Source organism: Sordaria macrospora, chromosome 1 (assembly GCF_033870435.1).
Source record: "Sordaria macrospora chromosome 1, complete sequence".
In the NCBI taxonomy this organism is placed as follows: Eukaryota; Fungi; Ascomycota; class Sordariomycetes; order Sordariales; family Sordariaceae; genus Sordaria; species Sordaria macrospora.
In genome coordinates, this window is record NC_089371.1 from 4,084,010 (window position 1) to 4,093,385 (window position 9,376).

The 9,376-nt window shown below is 52.5% G+C and overlaps 3 protein-coding genes across 3 annotated transcripts; 1 reads left to right on the forward strand and 2 right to left on the reverse strand.

Moving 5' to 3' along the window:
- Positions 1-5: 5 nt before the first annotated feature.
- Positions 6-2,120, reverse strand: SMAC4_02797 (uncharacterized protein). Its single transcript, XM_003348252.2, has 2 exons — positions 1,979-2,120; positions 6-1,901 (listed from the first exon to the last, which is right to left on the reverse strand). The coding sequence occupies exons 1-2, from the start codon at positions 2,001-2,003 to the stop codon at positions 280-282; spliced, it is 1,647 nt and encodes a 548-aa protein (XP_003348300.1). The 5' UTR covers positions 2,004-2,120; the 3' UTR covers positions 6-279.
- Positions 2,121-2,352: 232 nt separating this feature from the next.
- On the reverse strand, positions 2,353-5,525 carry SMAC4_02798 (uncharacterized protein). The gene is made up of 3 exons (XM_003348253.2): positions 5,345-5,525; positions 2,819-5,280; positions 2,353-2,753 (listed from the first exon to the last, which is right to left on the reverse strand). The coding sequence occupies exons 2-3, from the start codon at positions 5,273-5,275 to the stop codon at positions 2,412-2,414; spliced, it is 2,799 nt and encodes a 932-aa protein (XP_003348301.1). The 5' UTR covers positions 5,276-5,280; positions 5,345-5,525; the 3' UTR covers positions 2,353-2,411.
- Positions 5,526-5,999: 474 nt separating this feature from the next.
- SMAC4_02799 (uncharacterized protein) lies at positions 6,000-8,549 on the forward strand. The gene is made up of 6 exons (XM_003348254.3): positions 6,000-6,185; positions 6,328-6,469; positions 6,708-6,749; positions 6,851-6,918; positions 7,013-7,161; positions 7,988-8,549. Exons 2-6 carry the CDS (start codon positions 6,333-6,335, stop codon positions 8,330-8,332), a joined length of 741 nt encoding a protein of 246 aa, XP_003348302.2. The 5' UTR covers positions 6,000-6,185; positions 6,328-6,332; the 3' UTR covers positions 8,333-8,549.
- The last annotated feature ends 827 nt before the right edge of the window (positions 8,550-9,376 follow it).

Sequence of the window (9,376 nt, forward strand, 5' to 3'; positions counted from 1 at the left end):
TACATAATCAGACTATATTTGACCTATACTCTGCCTGCCTGCCTGTCATCCTTTTGGTTCTTTCCCACCTTGACGCCAAAACGCCTCTTCACAAGGATGTGTCCAGTTCCGGGGTGTTCGTTGTTGGTTGTCTTGTCATGTTTCTGTGACATTACAGAAGAAACAACAAACATGCTAACTCATTACGACATTGACCAACCAAAAAGAAAAAGAAATGCTCATCAACAACAACTGACTAGTGTGAACAGACAAAAAGAGGGGGGGGGGGAATAAATCGCTTTACTGCATCTCAACATCGGGAGTCGCCGTCTCCTCCTCGTCTCCCCAGAGACCCTCCAGCTTGAACTCCTTGGCCCACTCGGTCACGATCACCTTCTGATCCGCTGGCACCTCCTCAGCGCCAGCAGGCTTACCGCTAGCAGCAGGAGCAGTAGCAGTGGCGGTACCAGCCACGGCCAAGACGGGAGCGTCGTTCCAGCCCTGGATACGGCCATCGCGCCAGTCGGTCACGACAGTCATGGCAGCGGCCTGGATGTTGGGGATACCACCACGTCCGAGCCTGCCGCGCTTGCGGGCCACCTGGACGAGGAAGTCCATGGTGGGATCGCCGTTCTTGGGGTCGCGGAGAAGAGGAGGGAGATCGTACACCTTCATCATCTTCTCCATCAGCTCGGAGCTGTGTGACAGGCGCTTGAGCAGCAGCGTCACGGCGGGGACGGGGTCCTCGATCTGCTTGGGCGGGATGGCGTTGAGGAGCACCAGGTGGGCGTGCGCCTCGGTCTGGTTCTTGGGCGTGAAGGTCGAGTTGCCGGCGGTGGAAGGGAAGACGATACCGGGCGAGTCGAGCAAGGTAAGCTTGCTGTCGATCTTGACCTGGCGGATCGAGGTGGTGACACCGGCCTCGGCACCGGCCGGGCAGGCGTTGTGCTGGCCACGGCTGTTGCTGAGGCGGGAGAGCAGGGCGTTGATGACGGATGACTTGCCCACGTTGGGGTAGCCAATGACGCCGACCTGGATGGAGCGCTTGAGGTTGCGCGAGACGGCGTACGACTTGAGCGCACGGAAGAGAGCCGCACTGGTGCTCTGGACGGTGATGTCGCGGTGCTGGAAGGTGTGGGCGTTGGGAGCAGGGTTGGAGGCGCGCAGCGGCAGCGTGGGGAAGTAGCGGCGCAGGTGGGTGAGCCAGCCGCGGAGGACCGCGGGAGGGATCAGATCGACCTTGTTGAGGATGAGGATAAGACGCTTGCCACCGTGGGCAGCAGCCATGACGGCACGCTCGACGTCCCTCGAGCGGGTGCCCTCGGGGTCGCGGGCGTCGAGGACGTAAAGGATGACATCAGCCTGCTCGACGACCTGCTTGAAGACCTTGTCGAAGGCCTTGCGCGAGGAGGCACCGCCGGGAACCTCGATAACGCCGGACTGTGTGGTTTCGCCATTGGACTCGTCGTCGGACTCATCGTCATCGTCCATCTCATCGCCGCTCTGGAGCTCGCGGTCGTACTTCTCGGCAGCTTTCCTGGCGCTGGCAACCAGGGCAGCAAGGGGGTTCGACTCGTCCTCACTGCCGTCCTCCTCCATAGCATCGTCCTCGTCCATCAGGTCGTCATCGAACTGCTCGACATCGCCGTCAGCGTCGGTCTTGGTGTCCTGGCCGGTCTTGGCCGCCTTGGCCATCTCACGACGCTTCTGTTCCTGCTCCTTTCTCCGGATGCGGTCCTCCTCGATCTGGTTCAACAGCTTCTCCTTGTAGGGGAAAAGGTTGGGGATACCGGGGTCCTTCTTGAGCTTGGAGCGCCATTCTGGGTTCTTCTTGGCGAGCTTTCTCGTCTTTCTCTGCTTCGCGGCCGAGGCCTTCTGGATCTTGTTCCTGAGGCGCGTGGGGGTGCGCTTCGATGTCGGCTCTGTTTGTTGGGCGTAAGGTTAGTTGAATGAATTTGATTGGAACAATGAAGTGCTGAACTGTGAAGACTGGACTGACTTTTGGGTTTTGTTATCGACGGCATTTTGAAGATATGATGATGCTCCTGGAACTAGTGTCAAAAAAGGATGGACAAGGAGGAAGGAGAAAGGAGGATGAATGGGACAGCAAGGTTAAAGCAGCAAAACCGGTCGCTACTATGGGCGGCTGTACTGATTGATGGCTGTTAAAAATTATAGTGGAGGAGCGGTTTGTGCCACGGCTGACCGCCTAGATAAACTCTGATAAAGCAGGGGTCCGCCGTGTTAGGATCCACCAAGATCCAGAAGTCCCCGCTTTTGATGTGGGGTTACGCGTGCCTGTAAGTTACCGTCGTATTGTATGTTCAAGATATGTTTCATCGAACATGAAATATAAGTTACAGAAATGTTATTGCCCGTGATTGCGCCTGTTCAATTACCAATAAGAAATACTAATGATATATTGCTACTCTCTACGCAAGTAACTTGCATTGCCTCTCCAGAAACAAAACTTTAGGCCGGTCCGTCTCAAAAGTCAAACGCTTGTCTGCCATGACGATCCTCAAATCCATCGGTCCGTCTCTCAAGATGCAGTTCCGAATGCCATCAGTCCCGTCATCGAGCACTTGTTCATACCACACATGAACGTTGTACACCCTCTTGAGTGTTTGAATCATTATCGATTCAACGGAGCACCATGCTCTCTCATGTAGCTGATTGTCGCTTAAACTGATAATGGCATTGCATTGTGCAATGATCATTGGCAGAGCAGACACTCCTGACATAGGGTCGTCTTGGTCGACGCAGACAAAGTCCTGAACCAGAAGAAGCATGTTAGCATCGAACACAGAGCCAAAAAGGGGGGTGTAGGTTAACATACCACCCAGACACCAAGCCTATCCCGATTTACATGGGGGTGCATCTTCAAAAACTCTTCCGTAGCCGCAATCATCCGTCGATACTGGGTGTGTTGGCGGTCATCCGGTGTCTTTGCGTTGGCCTCCTTGTTAATCCATCGGTAGGAGAAGAATATCAGATAGTCTGCTGAGCTTTTGGGATCACTATTATTTCCAGGGGTCTTCGAGACCTTGAACTCCTGAACCAAACCGTCGCTTGACCGTGGGAATCTGCCAAAGGCCAGAAAGTCCGAGTACGGCACAAACTTTAGGACGTCAAACATAGCTTTCTTATCAAGATCTTCAGCTAATGACTCTGCATAGACCCGTCGGAGTTCTGATATAGATCTATCCGGATCGCCGCCTCCAGCAAGAAGGACAGGTCGCAGCCGCTCTTGGAACAGCTCCCGATATCCCTTGCGGAGCTTTGACTCCTTGTGTAGCAGGCTCAAAGTGTTGAAGTCCTCCATGCCTCCGGATTGGCGGCAAAGGCCTTCAAGGACGATGTCTTGCGCCTTAGCATCTCCGGCAAAAGTTGCGTAGTCAAGCGCGTTATAGCCGTGGCCATCAGTGACGCTCATGTCCGCACCGGCATCGATGAGCTCCCGCAGGTACTGGCGATGTTCGTCAGAGGGTTCCTTGCAAAAAGCAAGGGCAGGCGTGCATCCGTCATGGGAATTGAACTGTTGCAAAGCCGCATCTCGCTGTCCATCGAGTAGAAGTGCCCGTCCGTAAAAGAAACGGCCCATGGCCACTACATTCACGTCCTCGAACGTCCGAGCCAGTATCAGGGCTTCGAACGCAGCACGAACTGCCTTCTTTGCGTCTCCTCGTGCTGAATGGCAAAGAGAAAGACGGGAGAGACCGATGGTTTCCCAAGTTATTGCATCCTTCAACCACTGTTCTCTTGTAGCACCATCCAGATCTTGCGAATCGATTGTATCCTTGATTTGCCGAGACCGTTCAACGCGTTCAAGTAGCTGATCTGTCGCTAGTTTCAGCAACGACTCGTCCTGACACTTTTGGGACAATTGATAGTTGACCATACCGAGGTTTCCAATCGGCCGGCAAGCGAAGCGCTCTGCCTGGAACTCCTTTGCCGTTTCGTACTGGATCCGCAAAACACGCTCTGCATCATCCAGCAGGTCCATGTGCCGATAGATGACACCAAGCTCGCCAGAGGCTTCGATCCGCAACTCACTCGACGCTGTCATAGCCATTGCTTGCTCGAGAAAGTCCTTCGCCTGCTCATACTTGCCAAATCGTCTGTATGTGCCACCGAGCTTGGTGAAAACGAATTGCTTGTAACGGTCACCGTTCGGGATCGCACTAGAAGCAACCCCCGATTCGCAAAGAGCAAGCGCACTGTTGAAGTTACGCAGCGCCATCTCCAGGTTTCCGCTACGGGTGTACTGTTGCCCTTCTTCCATCAACCTCTCAAAGGAGCGGACTGCCTCCACCATGTTGGCGAGCGAACAAGGTGGCTGGCTTCCCACGTCCCGATATTGCTTGTAGGATTCCCCATCCGGAGGCCCAAGCACCGGGGCATCTTGTATGAATCCACGACTGGAATCGAAGTAGAAGAGGGTCGCGTGCAAAGCGTCCGAAGGCACCTTTGTTCTGTGCAGTACACCGGCTCCGACAGTGTAGCGCATGTCGCGAGTATGGAGGGCGGTCTCGACCTGCTTGATGTGAACAATCTTCCCGGTATTCTCGACGATGGAGTAGGACTGGTGTGGCACATAGGCTGTACCATGGGTTTTCCCCGTGCCGCTCCAGGAGATCCGGTATTGGGCATAGGGCGTGCCCAGCGCACACTTGGCTTCTGGGTCGGTAACAGCATATTGGTGATCGCGGCCCTCGCCTGCAAGGATCCAGCTTTGCGCAAAAGGCTGGTGTGAATGGATAGCGAAGTCTTGATTTCCTCTGTGACCATCCGGCAGCCAAACGTGCAGCCGCCAAAGCTCATCAATCCTGTTGTCTTTGATGAGACTACATAGAGGGACGCTGAGGAAGCCTTGTGCACTACGGGATGCGCCCGGTAGAAGTGGCGCGAGGATTGGGTCGGTAACGGCGTCTCTGACAAGTCCCCATACAAACTCTAGGTCAACGCCATCAACAGGCTGGTTCTGTCGGGCCTTGTGACGCAACACTGCGACGCCGAGTGCGAGATGAACCAGTTGCCACGATGCTTGTGACTCGGGGGAGTTATCTTTTGTTTGAAGAACCACATTATCGAGCCATTCTCTTATCGTGAAGTTGTCCCTCTTTGGCTGAATGCTAAGTCCGATGTTTGAGATGATCGATCGTGCGTGTTCCGCAATACTTTCAGACACCTTTGTGGCAGCGATAGTCCCGGTGATAATCTGGGTGAGCGCCGCGCGAGAGACATCAAGATGTTGAGCATCTTGGTCTTCATTCTCAAGCTTCTCCGTAGTCATGACTGCTGAGAGCGGGCAGATGTCAGCAATGTCATGGAGACAATTTTCCAAACTCTCACTGCGACTTACTGGGATCGGACGAAAAAAGACCACTGAAATTAGCTAGGGGTATCCAAAAGGTAACACAGCGTGAGATCGGGTATCAACCAAAAGTCAAGAAGAAGGACGAGGGCGAGGACAACAGGGTATCTTTTCAGCTGTTCATGGGTTTTTGGATAATGTCAAAGGCAAAAACCCAAAAGCCTGCCCGATGACCAAGAGTCCAAGGCATAATTCCCTTTCGGTTGTAAGCGGCTTCTGACCGTCCATTGTGTCTGAGATGTTACCAATCGTGCCACACCATAAGAGTGCTCAGCCTCGGAGCCTTCCAACTAACGAGGCAGGGCAACGGGCTCAATTGGTTACCGACAGCCTATGTCAAATACGTGGCGACCAACGCCCCGGAAAAGCGGTAAGGGGCATATTGACAAACTTTAATTGCCATTCACTCTTCATTGCCATCCATGTCAGCCTTGAAGATAATCGGCGTTAGCTGCCTGAGGGCTGATCTGATAAGTGTCTTGGTGTGACAAAAGATGGATGGATGGTGTTTACGGGTCGAATGAATGACCTTATCACCGGGGGCCAAGCCAAGCCCCCATGTGGTTTGGGGTCCCCCGCAAGGCGGCCGCTGTCGGGATAACGAATGCCGATGCGGTGCGAAAGGGTTAGGGTTCAAGCCGTCCTTGGCTACCGATGCGGTCCGCCAAACACCGAGTCATCCACGACGTCTGCCGTGACTCTTGACAATCCGGCCCCGTGCCAACCGATTCGACCGCCGCAGCTGACTGTGTCGCTCGCCCTTGAATCACTTTGGATTATTTACATAGCTCAGACAATAAGCTAGTCCGTAAGGAAAAGCAAGTTCAAGGTATGATCAAACCCGCCATGACTAATCGGCCAAGTTCCGCTTTTATGCTTCCAACTTGAGTGTCCCATCTTAAATCCGCAATGCGCAACGAGGGAATTATGCTGAATTTGTTACTGACGGTTAATCTTCGACCATATTGTAGGCACAATGGGAAGAACCATCATAGATACAATGGGCGCGGACTTCTCCGCGCCGCCTGTTCAGGTCACATTCGATGGCCTCCTGTTCGACATGGATGGCACCATCATTGACTCTACTGCCGCTGTTGAGAAACACTGGGAGGCGTAAGTCTATCTTTCTCAAGTTGATACTTCGATAATCAGTGGTCATGTCCATTTTCATGACCCCAACGTGGAGATACAGTCGAGTGTCTGTCCAGCCTTGGGAGATGCAGACGGGCATAAGGCAAAACGAAGAAGATGGGATCCCATATTGCCTATCCATTCCTCATTTTCAGAGACTTGCACTCGTATTGACCATTATTGAGACTTACTGACACCTTTCCAATGTACACGTAAACAGCATCGGCAATGAGATCGGGGTCTCGCCCGAGGTCATTCTCCAGTAAGTCAATACCACCCACCACCACCACCACCATTTCACCTCCCAGTCACTCAACGATTACCCAAGTTTGTCGACTGACAACTGCTTCTCCTATACTTTAGAACCTCCCATGGCAGAAGATCCATTGATATCCTCAAAGAGCTTGCCCCGGAGAAGGCAACCATGGAGTGTAAGTTAGCTTGAAGTTCGGGCCGGAAGCTGACCTGCACCATGTCAGCCAAAACCAGGAGACAACCAGAACTAACAACACCGAGCCATACCAGACGTCCAATACATGGAAGGCCTTCTCCCTAAGAACTATGGCGATGACGCGGTCGAGATTCCCGGTGCCCGCACCCTTCTCCAGGAGTTGATTGACCGTAAGAAGCCATGGGCCATTGTTACTTCCGGGAGCCTGCCGCTTGTTTCTGGGGTAAGTGATTATGCTTTTGTTACGCCTGGTTTACTTCTCCCATTGATATCGGTCACTCACTCAATCACTGTTCCGTCCGTCTTCTTCACTCTCACATTCTTGCCCACTTGCACATCTCACTCCACAGAAACCTCTCTCATTTGCCATCCATCTTGATGCCGTTTCTTTCAAGTCAATCGCCTCTTCACTCGTGTTCTTTGTTGTCAAGGATCCTCTGTTACTCCGTCCAGTTCATTCACTTCCTCGTTCAACTTGCCGCACTTCTACAAATGTCATTTTGTTAGAGGCCCTGTTGCTATCCCGCATCTGCCCGTTGCACTTACATTCCTGGACATTTGTTTACACACTCTGCTACACGCGCACTCGTCTATACATCCGTCGAAATGCACTTCTCCACACACTCTTCTGCGCAGTTACCTTGGATGGTTTACGCTTCTTATTCTTTACGCACCCGTCCCATCACTCTCCTACATCTTCTCTTACGTTCTTCCTGCACTATATACCTACTTGCCCTTCCCTTATGGTCATTGTCCTCAAGCATCACCATTCTGTCTATTGTGTCATTCTTTTCACCCGCCCTTCTATAACCACTCACCCACCTTGAGCTATTCCCAGTTTCATCTTTCATCCATCTCTTTCCCCACCGTTCACTCCTATGCTGATCTCTTCCCCCATCTCTCTCTCTCACATGCTCCCCATACCTCTTACTCCGTTCTCAACCGCTCGCTCGCGATGATAAACCCACCTCAACTATCACTATCACCCTTCCAAAAGCCCTTCCAACTCATCAACCGCTCAAGCTAACCTTTGTCCCCCCCCAAAACAGTGGCTAGACGTCCTCTCCCTCCCCCATCCCACCCACCTCATCTCCGCTGAATCCGTCCAAAACGGCAAGCCCGATCCCGCCTGCTACCTCCTCGGCCGCGAGCGCCTGGAGCTCTCCAGCCCCAACGCCGAGGTCCTAGTCCTGGAAGACGCACCGGCCGGTATCCGCGCCGGCAAAGCTGCAGGTTGCAAGGTCATTGGTCTGGTCACGAGTCACACGGTCGAGCAGGTGGTGGAGGCCGGACCGGATTGGGTGGTGAGGGATCTGAGCAGCGTGAGGTATGTGGAGAGTGAAGACGGGAAGGTTACTTTGGAGATTAGGGATGCCTTGGTTTTGATGAACTAGGGCGGAATGACGGAGAAAGCGTTTATTTGGGTCTTGTGAGACCGTGTTGGGGAGGGTCTGGTGTGATCGTGGTAGATTCGGGTAGATTAGATACCTTTAGACTTGGTTGAGTGTCGGAATGAGGCGGGATGTGTTTGTTATCTAGAGGTAGTGAGATGAAAGTTATGTAGAGGTAGAAGGGTTACCTGGTGGCTTATACATAGAAGGAATTGACTATCTAAACCGTCTGGTTGGAATCTGTTTGCAGCAAGCCTTGTGCTCATACAGGTAGGTACCTTCCGAAACACAAACCACTTCCCAGTATATCAAGGTAGCAAGCGAATCTGCTCCGAAGAGAGTAAAATCATTTATATGGGTATTCGATTATAAGAATGAAATGTGCTGAATGCATGTCTGGCCGGTGGCCAAGAGTCAAGAGCGACTGAAAAACTGCACACTGGCCTATTCCATGAGGTTGAGCGAGAGAGGATTGCTCGGCGAGTTGATTATCACTTTTCTTGCTTACCTACGGGAGGCTTGACACGGGTGAGCTGAGATTAACGAGAGGACTTCCTCACTGATTTGCACCACCGATTGAGCACTCTCTTACCTTTACTCTTTCACTGTCGTCAAAGAGAACTAGAAGGAGATAAATACTCCTTGAGCGAGATTGAAGCGCTCTTACTCTCCCACTGTCTGTGAAGTGCAGGTAGGTAGGTAGGGTACACCTGAAGTGAGGTTGAACCTCTCTTCTTCACACTTTCCATCTCTTTTCACATAGCCATATCACGATTTTGGTTAATGCCTAGACATCGTTACACCCACGCCTAAGTAAAGGTAGGTAGACTCGCCTTCCCCTCAAGATGTAGGTACACTGAACTCCCACCCCCGAACTGGTGGACTGGTGTCGTACGAGACAAAAAGCCCCCAACCCAAGGCTCCGTTCATCAGACACCCACCCAGATAGCCAAGACAAGATAATCTCAGGAGCCAGACACGCATACAGGCATCCAGACAAACAGGCATACGAGAGCAAAGACATACATACATATAGATCAGACACAC

Excerpts from the sequence above, each read along its gene's own strand:
- SMAC4_02797 (XM_003348252.2), bottom strand. The coding sequence starts at position 2,003 with ATGCCGTCGATAACAAAACCCAAAA. Across the intron at positions 1,902-1,978 it reads GTCGATAACAAAACCCAAAA|AGCCGACATCGAAGCGCACC; the intron begins GTCAGTCCAGTC and ends CCCAACAAACAG.
- SMAC4_02798 (XM_003348253.2), bottom strand. The coding sequence starts at position 5,275 with ATGACTACGGAGAAGCTTGAGAATGAAGACCAAGATGCTCAACATCTT. Across the intron at positions 2,754-2,818 it reads ATAGGCTTGGTGTCTGGGTG|GACTTTGTCTGCGTCGACCA; the intron begins GTATGTTAACCT and ends CTTCTGGTTCAG.
- SMAC4_02799 (XM_003348254.3), top strand. The coding sequence starts at position 6,333 with ATGGGAAGAACCATCATAGATACAATGGGCGCGGACTTCTCCGCGCCG. Across the intron at positions 6,750-6,850 it reads TCGCCCGAGGTCATTCTCCA|AACCTCCCATGGCAGAAGAT; the intron begins GTAAGTCAATAC and ends CCTATACTTTAG. Across the intron at positions 6,919-7,012 it reads GGAGAAGGCAACCATGGAGT|ACGTCCAATACATGGAAGGC; the intron begins GTAAGTTAGCTT and ends GAGCCATACCAG.